The sequence below is a fragment of the Pinus tabuliformis genome, chromosome 4_1 (assembly GCF_031772625.1).
Source record: "Pinus tabuliformis cultivar Carrire ecotype Pingquan chromosome 4_1, CPIR1, whole genome shotgun sequence".
Classification (NCBI taxonomy): domain Eukaryota; kingdom Viridiplantae; phylum Streptophyta; class Pinopsida; order Pinales; family Pinaceae; genus Pinus; species Pinus tabuliformis.
The window spans coordinates 420,734,488-420,749,602 of NC_142303.1; the positions used below are offsets into that span (position 1 = coordinate 420,734,488).

At 40.4% G+C, this 15,115-nt stretch overlaps 1 protein-coding gene across 2 annotated transcripts in view; it reads right to left on the reverse strand.

The window, feature by feature from the left end:
• Positions 1 to 1,924: 1,924 nt before the first annotated feature.
• The window catches only part of LOC149176101 (chaperone protein dnaJ-like protein), an 81,815-nt gene continuing 68,624 nt past the window's right edge, over positions 1,925 to 15,115 (reverse strand). The window contains exon 3 of one of the 2 annotated variants that reach the window (XM_089419857.1): positions 1,925 to 2,118. In XM_089419857.1, coding sequence (XP_089275983.1) covers positions 2,095 to 2,118 — 24 coding nt within the window. In that variant the 3' untranslated portion in view covers positions 1,925 to 2,094. Of the gene's footprint in view, positions 2,257 to 15,115 lie in introns of both variants that reach the window. The other variant, XM_089419856.1, reaches the window with a different exon arrangement.

A 15,115-nucleotide genomic window follows, 5' to 3' on the forward strand; every position in this document is an offset into this window, starting at 1 on the left:
ATTTCAACCTTGAAGCAGCAAACCCTCGCCTTCCTTCTTCGCACGTGTGAGAGAGAATTAACCCATAAACTTCTTTTCTTCATCCTCCTTTTTTGCTAGCCTTCTTGTGCTTCTCCTTTGCTTGAATGAGTGAGAAGTGAGTGTGTCCCAAGAAGGTCGAGTTCCCTCATTTATATAGGCATCTTAAGGTGGACGTGGCTCCTCAAAATAGGTCGACTTCATAGCTCCCAGACCGACTTGGTCTTGAAGGGTATTTTGACACTTTTAAACACGAAAAGAATTATTTTTACAAGTTACAATGTGCCCAAAGGGGTCTTCAACTTATGACAGTGACTCTTTTGACCTCTTGACCTATGACAAACCTTAAAAGCACTAAATGAGTGCTTGACCTCTAAAATAAAAGACCTTGAGCATGCTCAAAAATAACAATAATAATTTTTCTTTTATTTTACAAAATACAAGAATCAAAAATCCGTTTCATATTTATGAAGACTGAGCCTAGTTACACATTTTTCAACATAGTTTCCCCAATAGTAGCCCAGTGGCATCAACAAAACAATTATCATATGTATTTTTTTTATTTTGCCTTAATATAAAGCTTCCTAACAAAAAAAACATCAATTTAACTAAATTGTTAATTTAGAAACATCTTATCAATTAAGAAAAATAAAAATAAAAAATAAATTAGGAAAGTACAAGAATAATTAATTGTATCAATACTAACCTTGAGTATTGTAGACTTTCTCCTACAAAATTAATATATATTTTGTTAAAAATAACCCATAAAAAAATGTCGTGGTCCTTTTATTACTTTTATATTTTGTTAAAAATAACCCATAAAAAAATGTCTTTGTCCTTTTATTACTTTTTCTATGAATAATTTTGTGTGATAATTAACAATTTTTTCTAAAATGAACAATCGCCGAATATTTAAATTTATATTTACATAACGTAATAATACATCACAAATTACCAATCCATGCACAATATTTCTCACACTTCTAGAAGATACTCTAGACAATAATAAACAACATGCACCATTTTACCGAGCGCTACTCAATATTTCTCAATCACTTTTGGACAATACTAAGGGTAGTGGTGGACACCATGCACCATTTAAGTGTTGCTTGTCTTCAACAAAAATATTTGGCAATCTAAGGTGGTGAAGAAGACAATGGTACAACATATAAAATGTTTAGCCATGAGCAACCTATGGTGAGGTGGAAACATAACATATGTGCCACATAGGTACAATAAACATCTAGTCCTATCGATTGCACTCATTTTGAGACATTAAGGTTCCAACCATTACCTCTTCGATTTACCCTCTATTACTTCAATTGTGTCAACAAATATATGGTTGAACGGTAAGGAGGGGTGCTCACTATGTGGGCCAAAGTTCAAATCTAGTGAATACTTTGCTCCCCACACTTCAATGCATTTAGACATATTCATACCATATTATACAATCGGCTATTAAAATGTTGCTAATGAATATTTATTTGACATAGTCATACCATACTTGGAATAGATTAGAGGAGGATAAGATATAAAGTTAAAATTACAAAGATAAAAGAAATGTGGTTAAAAAGAACCCACCACCATGCATCACCAAATGGTATACATAGGAGGCCAACAAAATCAATTTTCATATATATATCCACATGCTGCCTGCTTTTTGGGACTGTTTTGATCATCTGCCGACATATGCTTTCTCAAACATCCTGGAAGTGGCCTCATATGCCACCCTTATGTATCTTATGATGGCTTTTATATTATCTTAATATAATGCATTTCTGCTTTTTTTCTCTGAAAAATATATATATGTATTATGAAAATGTTATTTCTGACTTTTCTTTTAACTGTTTTTCTTATAATTCATTTTTCCCTTATATAAGACACAAACCAATCAAACCATTGCAGATGGTAACTATCAAATGGCTAAGTTGATATCACTCGTCTCCTCTGTACTAAATTTTTCATCTCAATTTTCATTTCAAGGGTCTTACCAGAATTGACCACCTCATGAATACATCACTTACAATTGTATACCTCTTGACAATATACAATACTTTGCGCGATGCGTAATAGCTATCATTGTTCTCGAAGCATATACACCTGGATAAAATAAGCCAATTAAAAACCACAATAAACTTAAAGACGCTGTTCCTCTAGAATTCAAGATCCGCCATCATTTGCATCTGGAAAGGTTAAACATTTATAAACTTTGCACTGTTGGCATATCAGAAACCCACTCTGCACCAATACAAACAACGTAATCACTTTATGGCTCCTCCCAAGTGAAGAACTTACAAGGTGTATACAAGCTATTAGTGTTTCAGAAAATACTAAAGAAAAGATCATGTCATGTAATACAATAACCAAATATTAATACTTCTCAGTTTGTAAAACCACCTATCTAGCTTTAAAACCTCAAAAGGCTAAGAAGAATGATTCACAAAATACAAGATATTCAGATTGTCTAGGTGTTTGTAATAAAATATTATAGACCAACCTTGTTAACATTAATATACCTGTGGAGAGAGTAACAAAGAAATAACCGTGACAAAGAAAACATCGAGTGAAGCTTTTGCTAAATTTGGGGTTCAACAATCATTGATTAAAGTCAACCTCCACTCCTAGCTAGCATTTCTTCCCATGAACCATTTACTGTAGTAATTTCTTCCATCAATGTCCTCTTTTGCAGAATAGGGATCTCGGGTTACCTAATGTTTAATATTGTTAAACATTGTCCAGACATTATGGAAATAGGCATTTTAAGAATTTCCTAGCATAGTTCCCTCCCATCGTAATTCACAGTTGCTTCAAAGATAAAACTCTTTTAGCTGCAAGCATATTATTGCAAGGTATAAAAGATGTTTAAAACCACCTTTGAACATGTTTTGATGTAGAGCCTATAATAAACTGCAAGGAGATAATCCTCAAATTCAAAAGATGGCTGCATTTGCAAATTTTGCAAACAAGAAATTGGAAACAATGCAAGATTTGTCATCCCATGGGATACATTGTACTTCGGGCACAGTTCCTTTAGTAACCATAAAGTGGATTATCCAAGCTTTCAAACAAGTTAGCATTGTACTTGATATCTGGGACTCTCATGACACCAGAAAGAGAATCTTCTAAACTATACTCGCATGACAATCTTTCCATTTATTGTGTTATTTCAAGTAACTTGTATGCTTCGAAATCACTAGGACAACCCAGTGAAGAAAAAAAGTAGTTTCTCTTATAAGGATCCTACGTTTAGCATATTCATGTTTGTGTATCTTGAGGCAATCGGATTATGTATTTAATAAACACAGGCTGATTAAGTAAAGTGGGGACCAACAGAAATGCCCTATTAGCAAGGAATGAGCCCAAGTATTGATGTCATCAATTCAATGTGTTTTTAGTAAGTTGGCCAATGGGTTTCCAAGCCAAAAAATTGTTCGTTAGTTAAAAGTTCATTAATTGAAACTATGGAATGTCATATATGAAGGTCAGTAAATGAAGAGATGATGGAGGACAACCAAAGTGAGTTTTGGATCTGACCCCTTAATTAAGAGGATATATCTTCTTTTCCATCCATATTAACTATGTTGAAAAGGTGGCAACGTAAATCACATGCCTTGATATGGCTTCATACAATGGAAGAGAGGATCACCTTCAAATTGGACAAACTTGATTTAGTTCATAATGTCATAAGAGCCGTCTTGTGTTCTTCTTAACCAATTCTTCTTGTCCAGGATCTATTGGCGTTCTCCTGGCTTTGGATGTATTTAAGAGATAGGGAATTTAACCACTATTATGATAGCTTGCCTGGCAATTATACCCAACAAAAGCTTGCAAGATAAAGTTTCTGCTGCCAAACAGAGAGAGTTCCATACCTCGTTTGGTATATGTGTCAACAAGATCCTACTTGTATTTGTTCCCACTCGTATTAGATTTCCAAAGAAGGACACTGCAATCTTGTAAATGTTCCTAGTGTGAGCTGATGGACCAGTAGAGACAGGAGACGGTAAGTTGCACGAAGCCAGATGAAGGGTTAGGATAGAGGCTAAGGTCTCTATTTGAATGGAAAAAATAGCAAGATGTGTGCCTTCTCATCTATTGGAGTGTGATGTTTTGCTTCATCTATTATATCTGGTAGCTCAAACATGTTTAGAGAGCACTATTGTTATTGAAGAGATCCATCGAGTTGCATTTTGAGAGTTTTGGTGGACAGCTTGTAACCCCATATTCATACACATTCCTTAGCTTGAGAGAATATTTCCATATTGAATTAGACAGTTGTTTAGGACAATAGAATAATTGGGTGATCTGGTTCCCCATTTGCATTTTACATATTACAAAACTCTTTAGTCTCAGATAGGTAGCATGTAAAAAAAGAATAGGAGATGAAGTATAAATCCTTTCAAAGCCCCTAGGAAATTATTTCAATGGTCCTTGGACTCGCCTAGAATATCTATCCCATAAGTTTCTTTTACAAACTACCCCAAAGATAGATTTTTTAGTAGGAAAAATAAATTGACTTCATTCCTCTCCTAGAATAAAGTCACTTATCTCTATTTTGATGCTTGGTGCAAAGGCGGGCACCACATCCAATGTTTTAGGGCGACTACTACACTCTCCCTTGTAGTAGACCTACATTTATATATGGTATGGAAAGGTCTTGAAAAAGGTTTGAGTGGCTCCTCCTTGATCATCCGGACCCAAGCCAAAGCTAGCCACCCACCTTCACCGAATGTAGGATGGGATGTATGAAAGAATCTCTCCTAGATGGACCCAATAGGGAAATTTCAGACTGTGACCTTATGCATGGGTGTTGATGAGAGATCAAATCAGGATATCACTGAGGTGTGAATTGACTGACTGCGTTAGGTCCTTTCATTGAACTAGATTCGCACATGGGCATATCCATATTTGCCAAAACAGGTCCTTCCCTACCATCATACTTACAAATGGGAGATTATTTGATCCATTGACATAATGACCTTGTTACCACAAATTCTAGCAAGCCTTGGAGAGGGAAACCCTACAAGACAAGAGCTAGACAAAATGTTAACAATTGGGTAGAGACACAATGTCACCTCAACCAAAACCCCCTGCTCTTTATGAACTTTCACTAATGGGAAGAGTCTCGATAGGAAGGAGATCACTTAGAATAGATATGCTAGGTATAGGGCACGAAGTGATCAAGCTAGAACTCATTCAAGAGAGAGACTCAATCATGGTTCAAGACTTCAAAGAAGCAAAATGCTCTCAAAGAAAAGCCCTAGAAAAGAAGACACAGGACCTAGGGTTTTGAGATTTTTCGATGGTGATAGGTATTCACAAGGTCAAGGCTTGGGAGAAAAGGCTTCTTATGATCTACTTCAACAAGTACTAAGCTCATACAACCTTCAATGAAGTCTTCAAGTTGAGAGAAAAAGAACTAGGGTTTCCCTCTTGGAGCAACACCCAGGGCAAGATATTTTATGGATGAAATTTGAGTGAATGCCCACCAAACTTGGAGAACAAGTAGCCTAGACCCTAAGCTTGATGTTTAGGCTCTCAAATCACCAAAAATCCTCCATAAAATTTCGCTACAAGCCCTAGATTTTTGCCCTAGCCTTAAAAGGACCGATTTTAAGGAGAGAAAATTGAGGAGAAAATTTAGGATTGATCACAAATGACTTGGACTAGTGCCTTGTCCTTTAGGCATATCGAGTCAAAAATGAAATAGATAAGCTAGATCCTTTCTAAGGAGGCTATAAATTGATGCCCTAGGTACCAACTTTTTTTTTTTTTTTGTAAGCTCAGGTATTACTCATTCTATTACTGAAAATTTCAAAAGATACATCATCCAAACCATAGTTGCCCGCCCTCAAGGGGAAACCGGGTCAAAATCCACCTATAATTTTTGAGACCAGCCCAAAAATAATAGGCTCTTAGTCTGAACAGAGTAGCTAAAACAGCAGAACAGTTTTGAAACTTACTACAAATCCTAATCAGAACTATATTCTTATTCCTACTAACCATCTAAAAAGACAAGAGCAAAAACAGAATAACAGCTTTAAACATATCTCTCTTCAAGCATTCTCCATATCCACAGGCTGCCTTTCTCTTTGCGCGGGGTCCGGGCGCTCTCTCTTCAGAATTTGGAGAATTTCATCCATCTTTTCTTCCTGCTTTGTCAAGGCAATACGGATGTAGCTCAGCTCTTTACGAGTCTCAGGTTTCTCCTGCAGTAAATCTGCCATTTCTTTAGCAACCTGTTCCAAGGCTTTCGCCATCAATCCTTTCATTACCCAATACATATGTAGGGACTGATTGTATAGAGTCATACGACCACGAGTGTGGCCAGGGTCATGAAGGAGCGTTGCCCACTCTTCCATCTCGTCTGATGATTGCTCTTGTAAGGCCTCCTCCTCAAGATAATGCATTATCCTACGAGTAGCAGGATCAGCATTGTTTTGGAAAGCCTTTTCCGCCTCTCGAATTTGATGCATCACCGTTCTCTTGGGCTTCGCGGTTTGCTGCTGCCTTTTATCAGAATTTTCCCCTTCCTCGCGTTCTGTCTTGCTCTGGTTTCTGCCCCTCTTCTGAGTTTTGTTTTGGCCAACGCCCAGGGGACGACCCCGCTTGCGGAGCCCCGGACGCCTATCTTCAGAGGTTGTCTGCATTGGCTGATTCGTATCCGGCTGGGGAAGGCTTTCTTTCGTACTCCTCTTCTGCATCTTCTTAAAACTTTTCCCTGGGATTCCATCACCTTCCTCGCCTGAGTTGTCTTCTACATCCCAAATCTTGAGCGGAGGGTCTTGTTCTATGGGGCTCTTGCCCTTCCAATGCTGTCGATCTTCATCAGCTGCACTCCGCTCCCCTATACCACGACCCCTCTGACGAGTTTCCATAACACTTGCAGCCCTGTCACTCTTCCCTCTCTGATTATTTACCACCTTAGGATGCCTCTGCTGGGAAATACAGAAAGACTTCTGAACTATCCCACTAAGGTGTCTATCTGTCGATCTTTGGCTCTCCTGACTTCGGATATTTATAATATGCTTGACATAAAATGAGGTCCGAATTTTCATTTCCGGTTGTTTCCCCTCAGGCTCCGGTACCTCGCTGCCTTCAGCCGTCCCATTTCTAATCCCATCCTCTGCTGTGTACCCTGGCACACCGTTTATCTCCCCTCTCAGCCGACGGGTATTCATTACCGCACCAGGTGTGTAATCTTTAGTACCCATCTCATCTGCCATCATAATACCACCTTTTAATTCCTGATTCGTCACCATGTGAGTTTTCATGCAATTCATCACCTTAATCGATCGAACCTTAGGCATGTTCGATCGTGCCCCCTCCAATTAATAATCCCTTTCATTGATCGGAGTGTGATCTCCGATAGCACGATCATGATCTACCTTAATGATCTCTATCAAATCTTTCCAATCCCTATTTGCCTCCGCATTCCTCCACTGACTATCTATCCTGCTTTCCTGACCTCTGCAGCCCCAATTGGCTAGCCAATCCGCAGGTTTATTGCCATTTCTCCTAACATGATTAATGATACAGTAGTCTATTCTTCTAATCATGTCCGCTATCTCCTGTACGATGCCTGCCGTGCGCCAGCTCTTGGTAACCTTTTCCCACCCCTTGCCATTCCTGAGTTTCTTTACCATGTCAATGGCAATCTGGGAGTCGCCTGTAATTTCCAGGTTGGAGTAACCGTTCCTGATAGCAAGTCTTAATCCGGTATGGAGAGCCCAAAACTCGGCCTCATTATTGGTCATTTCCCCCCCCCCAGTCAGCATAGATCCATCTTACTTGTCTATTGCTGTCACGGAATATACCCCCGAACCCTGCCTCACCTGGGTTGCCCTTAGAGGCCCCGTCGAAATTTAGTTTTATAAATTGGTCCCTGGGATAGGTAAACTTGTCTGGGCTTTTAATCCTCATGTCCTGCCCTCTCCTTAATTGATAGTGCACCATCTCAAATTTAATATTGAGTCTGTTCAAAATTTCTTGCTCCCCTGGATCTGCTTTCCAATCTTCGTCTTGCCATCTTTCCACTAGTATGGTTTCTCTCACAGCCTCAACCACCCGCTCCCAGATCACCTCAGGTTCCTTGTTGACATTTTGGAAAATCCCTAGGTACCAACTTTTAACATTTAATATGAATAACATTTAACTACATGTTGTACAATGAATAACATATGAAATACTCAACTAGATAGCCTTTCAAAATTAATTTTCAACAATTAGGGCACAAAATAGCATAACCTAGAAACAACAATTCCATACATTAGACAATTTCAAGATAGAAAATATTCAACAATAAGCACTTACAAGACAACATGTAGTATATCCATCCATTATCCAAAGAAGTAGCTCCAAAGACAATCAAAAATAGCTTCCAAATATCGAAATGCATCCAATATATCTCCAATAGCCAAGAAGGAACAAGTGCAAAAATCCTCTAAGAGGTCAAATTCCAAGTGTGATGATGATGAGAGACTCAAATGAGGTCTCTTCTATTTATACATGTCTAATCAAGTCTAATTTTAGCCTAAAGCCCCTCTTAGTTGTCAAATGATGGGCAAAAACTAATTGTGATTACAAGCCAACCACAGTCAATGTGAAATCATAAAAATTAACTCACAAGAGGGTTGAAATGCTGACATCATCACTATGTGGGCCTCTTGGAGGCGTGCGTTGAGCTCTCGTGGTGCCAAATTAAGTCAACAAGGCTCCGAAAATCATCCTTTAGGGGTTGGCCCTAGATATCCATGCACATCATCATGTGGACCCTAGTTTTGTGTTTGGGGCATAAAATGGGTCTAATTTGTCTCTTGGTGATAGAATAAGTTGGATCTGCTCCAATTTTAAGGGCTCAGAGTATGGTGCTAGCCCTCCCATGTCTCAAAGGGTGAGACAACCTCATCTGGGCCTTGGATCGGCTGCCAAACCATGTGATCATTGCTAAGTTGGTTGGGGCATGCTGGTCCAAGTGCATCATCTCATGAATAATGTGGGGCAAAGCACAGACTGCTCGGGGAGTTGTAGGTGCCCATGGAGTGGAATGATGCTCTGCAAGTGATTGGAGTCCCATGGCTCTCAATGCTTCACCTGTAGGGTGTCATATGCTCCTCTAGTGGACTTGGGCCCCAATTAAGTTGCCCAACCCATGATGAAACCACCTGCCAATCACACATAATGTCTGGTGCTACATCTTCACCATCAGATACAATTAATCATTAATGCATCTAAGTGAACCAAGCTTGTTAATTAAGGGTAGATTGAGATTCCCTATGGGGCTTCTCTTCCAAATTTGGGGTTTTGATCACGTAATACTATTACCCCCCTTAGGTAGGAGTGGCTAATAAATGATCCTATTAGGTGTTCCCAACCCCTAAGGGGAAAGACATGTCCCTGGTACACCCTTCAATTAATAGGTGGCATTTGAATAATGATGACATAGATGGGGGCAAAGGGGTCACAAGGCCAAATGCCATGGATACAAGGATGGTAATAATCAGGAAGTCCACATATTGGGTATATAGATTTGAGGGAGTAATCGTGGATATATGAGTTACCCCAACCTTCGTTTTTCCACTCTTCTTTATTTTTCTTTTTCCTTTTCTTGATTTTTCTTTGTATTACAGCTCGGGGCTTCAGGAAATGAGAGCATTTTGTGAATGATGTATAGCAGTTATTAACCCCTTAAGGTGGGGCAATTCATCGCCTACGGGGGGTTGGGACGTGCATGGGTTCCTTTATGATGTGAGGGGCACTCATGGGCCCTAAAAACCAAGATGATGGCCATGATCATCATAAGGGTTACAGCTCATGTTTGGCTTTTGCCCACGTGCTATATTAAATGTCTCGGCCATCTTTCGCATATTATGATCTTTCTTTTTCTTTTGTTTCTTGCTTGTGGCCATGATATGCTTTTAACTTTCTTTTAGCTCCATCAACCTCCAAGGAAACATTTCCAAGCCTGACCCAGATGTGTGGACAAGGGGAGGGGGTGTGCCAGAGCCTTGTGGACTCAGTGGTCACATGGAACCAAAAAAGGAAAAATGTGAAATAGAGCTTGTAATGTGCGGAGAGGAGTGAAAATTGTGAAACAAGAAAACGAGACCATGCTATCAAAATTAGGGTTTTTGTTCCCATTTAAGGTGAGGGAACAAAGCCATAGTCAAAGCCCATCCTTCTTCCAAGTCACCTAATAATCCATGAAAAAAAATTCCCAAATGAAAAACAAGCACAAACACCTGATTGCACAATGAAAAACATATCGTTGGGTCGGATTGTCCACCTTCTAACATATGCTCTCGATAGATGGATGAGGAAATATACAATTAATGCAGGGAGTAGAGATAAAGTGGCACATCACATCGGCTACAAGGTGGCTCTCAAGGGTTGTTGGTTGTTGGCTGGAAGAAGATGAATAAGAGAAAAGCTCTCCTGGGGTCCCAACTTTTGGTGGGTAACAAAACCTAATAGGCTTTACTTAATTGGCCAATGCATGCATGCAAAGGGTGATATAATGACCTAATTGACTTGACTTATTGGGCTAAGAATCTAAGATGGACAACACTGCTGCAAAATAGCCAAAGATGTCACTATTTTTTTTTTCTTTTCTTGGATTTATTCTTATCTCAGTGGCTCTCATTATAAGTGTCATCACTTGATCTTCTAAACACTTAATTTAGGTAGCTTTTAAGTGGTCATATGTTTTACCATTATGGGCCTAACTTAGAATTCTTTTGCAAGGTTTTGTCGTGTTAAATTAACATGTTGTGGTTTTCATATTACATTGCATATAATCAAATTGGTGCCTAGAGCATTTTACATAATCAATTGTTTCCTAATAATATCAATACAATTGAAGCTTGAGTAAGCCATAGAAAACTAATTGCTTCCAATATATGGGAATTTGAACCAATGGTCATTTTAGTTCCCTCTCTACCTCTTAAGAATATAAAATATGAAAAATACAATGTAGCTTCAAGGAATGGAACCTTAGCAACTACAACCAAGGAATTCAAGGATGGGCACTGCAAAAAACTAAAAGAACAAGAGATTCCATGACCTCTAGTGCATTGGAATCAACTAAGGGCATGAAACAACGGAGCACACAAGTAGCAGCAATTAGAAGAAATCATTGCATCATGTCGACATGGATCATTAAAGCATATTGATCATACTCTAGAGTCTAGATATTGATCCACAAAAAAAAATGAGTCTAATGAAAAACAAGTGAATATTGGATTTTGCAAAGACGTGGCTATAGTGATGAAAATCCACTTGCATCCCAAAGTACGTTAATAGAATTACCAAAGTCAATTCCACTAATAATTACTCTTTATTCTATTACTTAGTCCTTTGGAATATGGCTTACAATGTTGCAGATGCTCCCCTTATGCCAACATAGTTTCATTGGTAAAGTGGTGGAGCTTCATGTCTCACTTCATCTTTCCATGTCTTAGAGCATTACCTGTGTTGATGCTTGGCCTTCCTACCCAACACCCTCTGCATTGTTGCATCCTGTACTGCTGCCCATGGCTCTACCACTGCCACTGCTACATTTGTATGGCAGCTCCTCTACATCTGTGTTGTTGCTGGTCCTTCCTCCCAACACTACATCTGCACTATAGCCCTCTCTCCTCATGCTGCATCGTGTTTCCCATAGCACTACCACTGCTACTGCTGCACTACAACTCAATTACTAAGACGATGGTAACTGATCTACCCAACTACTGACATCCTTGTCAGGCTAGAAACCCTCCTGATGCTGAAGCTCCCTCTGTCGCTATCATGTGCTCCCTCTGCTGCCTCTGCGTTGTCACAACTTTGTGCCTCTCGCACTGCTGCAAGCACCTCTATGCCTTCTTGCACTGCTGCAACCTCCTTTATGCCTCTCTCATTGCTGCAACTCCCACTACGTTGCTACAAATCCCCACACTCTAACACTCTCTGTCGCTTCATCCGCATCCGCTTCTACCGACATCCGCCATCCTACTACTGTCACTTCGGGGCTCCCGTAGCTAGATATGATCCAAGAGTTTGGGTACCTCAAGGATCCTTCCCCTCATCTCTTGTAGTCCTCCTGACTACAGCTCGATATCTCCCCACCTCTTCTATAGAGGTACATGAGCACTCATGGCACAATCGTCATCATCCTCTACCTCCTTTTCCGCCTTTGTTGGTGCTGCCTTGGAGTCAAACACCTCTCCCTTATTCTTCTTCCTTGGACACTCGCTTGCATAATGGCCTAGCTCCCCACAGTTAAAGCACTTAATCTTGGAGAGGTCCTTTTTCTTCCTCTTCCCTTGTTGCCCCGCAGATGCCAGAGCCACATCCTCTTCCTCCTCTTTCTTGACTCGGGCTCCTTTGCCGCTACTTCCTATCTTGGTCAGTCATCTGATCTCTTCTTGGCGAAGAGCTGCCCACAATTCTTCCCATCCTGGAAGATTCGCTCTGCCCAAAATGCTTTGGACGAATGTCTCCCACTCCTCGGAGACTGCGTTCAGGGCGGTCCTCACCATTAACTCTTGATCCGGCGTGGCCCCTATGGAAGTCAGTTGGTCCCGAATCTCCTACAACCTGTTGAGGAAGTGATCTATCTACTCCCCCTTCTGCATCTGATACGACCGCAGCTGATTCTCCAGTAGCATCTTCCTCTGCACGGAAGTGCCTTGATACAATGTCTTCAAGGTATCCCACATTTCCTTTGTTGTGTCCTTCTCGGCAATATGTTGGACTACATGATCCTTGACCCCATCAAGGATTATGCATTTCGCCTTGACCATCGCATCTTCATACCTTTCGTTATCAGCTGGGTCGACTGAGATAGCCACGGTTCTCGAGGCGAAGGCCTTAATGCGATGTCTATCCAGAATAAACAGGATCTTGGCCTTCCAGATGACAAAGTTGGACGTCCTATCTAGCGTGTCCTGATCCCTCAGCCCATTCATTGCCATCTCTGCTCTTCTTTTCGACTCCTCTGAGTCTCTACTTCCCTTCTGGAAGTTCTCTTCTAGACTCCCTCTGAGTCTCGGTTTCCCTCCTGGAAATCCTTCATCCAACAGTTGAATCGTACCTCTCCGATCTCCTTTGCTCTTGCAACACTGATCTGGATTTCTTGGCTAGAAATCCGCCTAGGTAGCGATTCCCTTCTACCTTGGTTCTATCCCGTTAGGTACTATTCTGCTTCAATAGCAACAACACCCCACTAGCTTCACACTCCACAATCTGCCCACAGCTTCCTATGCCCTAACAACTGAAGAACTGAGCTTCTGGGCTCTGTGCAATCCCGGCAGTGGCTGAATCGCTCCACTAACCAACTGCATCACTCCTACTTAGGTGAGAAGGATGACGTGGCTCTTCGTGAGCCTCTTCTGCCTCTCATTGCTTCTACGCTGGCCCCTTCTCTGGCCCGAACTGATGACGTAGGCCGTCTGTGTCACCCTTCTCTGCTGCTTTCTGCTTAGGAACAACTTATGTCACTCAGTACAGTTGTTTCTGCTACAAATTCTTTGATTCAGCTGGTGCCTTCGGTTCTCCTGTGATATGCAATGCTCTGATAACATGTTGGAATTTCTAAGTCTAACCCGTTAGAAATTTTCCTGCACTATCTAGTTTATTTCGCCTACTTGTTTAATTACTAAACAAGTTATTTAACCATATAAATACTAAAATAAACACAATGCAGTCTCAACCATCTACAGATCATCAACTGAAAGAAACAGACGAACACACAAAGGACACCGTTATTTTTGGACAATAGTTCCCAAAAAACCCAAATTGGGAAAACGGGTGCATCAGTTCTGAGGGTTTTATTATTAAGCAAATTTTCTTGAGTACAATTGGGTGCCAAACTGGCTCACCCAACAGAGAAAATAATCTGGCAGTAATACCTCTCTTCAGAAGCAAATATTCTGAAAGTCTACTACATGAAACTCTCTCCATCACCTCTCTAAGGCTCAACATCAGCCCTCTTGGCCTTTGCGTCAATCTAGAACCCTCTGCATCAGCCTCCTAGTGCACTGTGCAGCCTCTCTGACCCTCTGCATCACTTCTGCAACCTCCCTTTACTCACACAGACCCTCTGGGCCTCTGCGCAGTCACTGCTTGCCTCTGCCTCTCTACCTTTGCGCTGGTCTTCCGGCACTATCTCTACCTCTCTGTTATGCACTCACTACCCCTCACTGCAACTCTGATCACTGGTTCGATTTCCCTTAGCAAACCCCGCTCTAGAAAATCGAACTAACTGATCACTTTGGGATATCTCCAACTGATCCTCAAGCCTCCTCTTATACTTTTTTTGTTGAATCTTCAACGACCGAGATTACATCTCTAATCAACGGCTAAGATTAGATTGGGCATGATCCATGTCATTTAGAACCTTCTAACCCAGTTTTATATTAAACCCATTAATATTTTTATTTTCCTAAGTTTAGACTTAGGAACCCATTAAAAATATTAATTATTTTAATATCTCCTTCACCGAGTAGAATTTCCCCAAACCATTTCTGGGTCTTGGAGATTTCATGTGCTTTAGCCTCTCCACCAATTTTCATAGCTAGATCAGATCCGATGCTACCCAAAATCAACAATTGTGGCATCTTACTTTATAAGGATTTCTAGAATCAGAGTGAATTCCAAGCAATAGATGAAACTGTACCAGAAAAAAGAACTCATAATCACTACTCTTCTAGGTCTATCGAAGTCATGGAGTGCTTTTGCATCAAGAATCAACAGTTGGAAGGATACTCCAACATTCAAACAAATGTGGAATGCATGCAGGCAAGAAGAATCTAGAGTATCATCAGTAAACAACAAGAAGGGGGATGAAGAACAAAACACCTCAAATGCGTATATTGCTCATCATAAGAAGAAGGGAACCTTCAATAAGTCCAAAGGACCAAAGAAGAAAGTAGACCTATCAAAGATTGAATGCTACAATTGTCATAAGATGGGTCATTATAAAAATCAATGTCCGAAGAATCCAAGGAATGGGAAGAGAGAAAGAGAACATGCAAATATTGTCGATGAAGCTCCACCTAAGAAGAACAAAATTGAAGAATCAGAAGTCAAGGACTTATACTATTAAGTCCCCTCTCTCTTA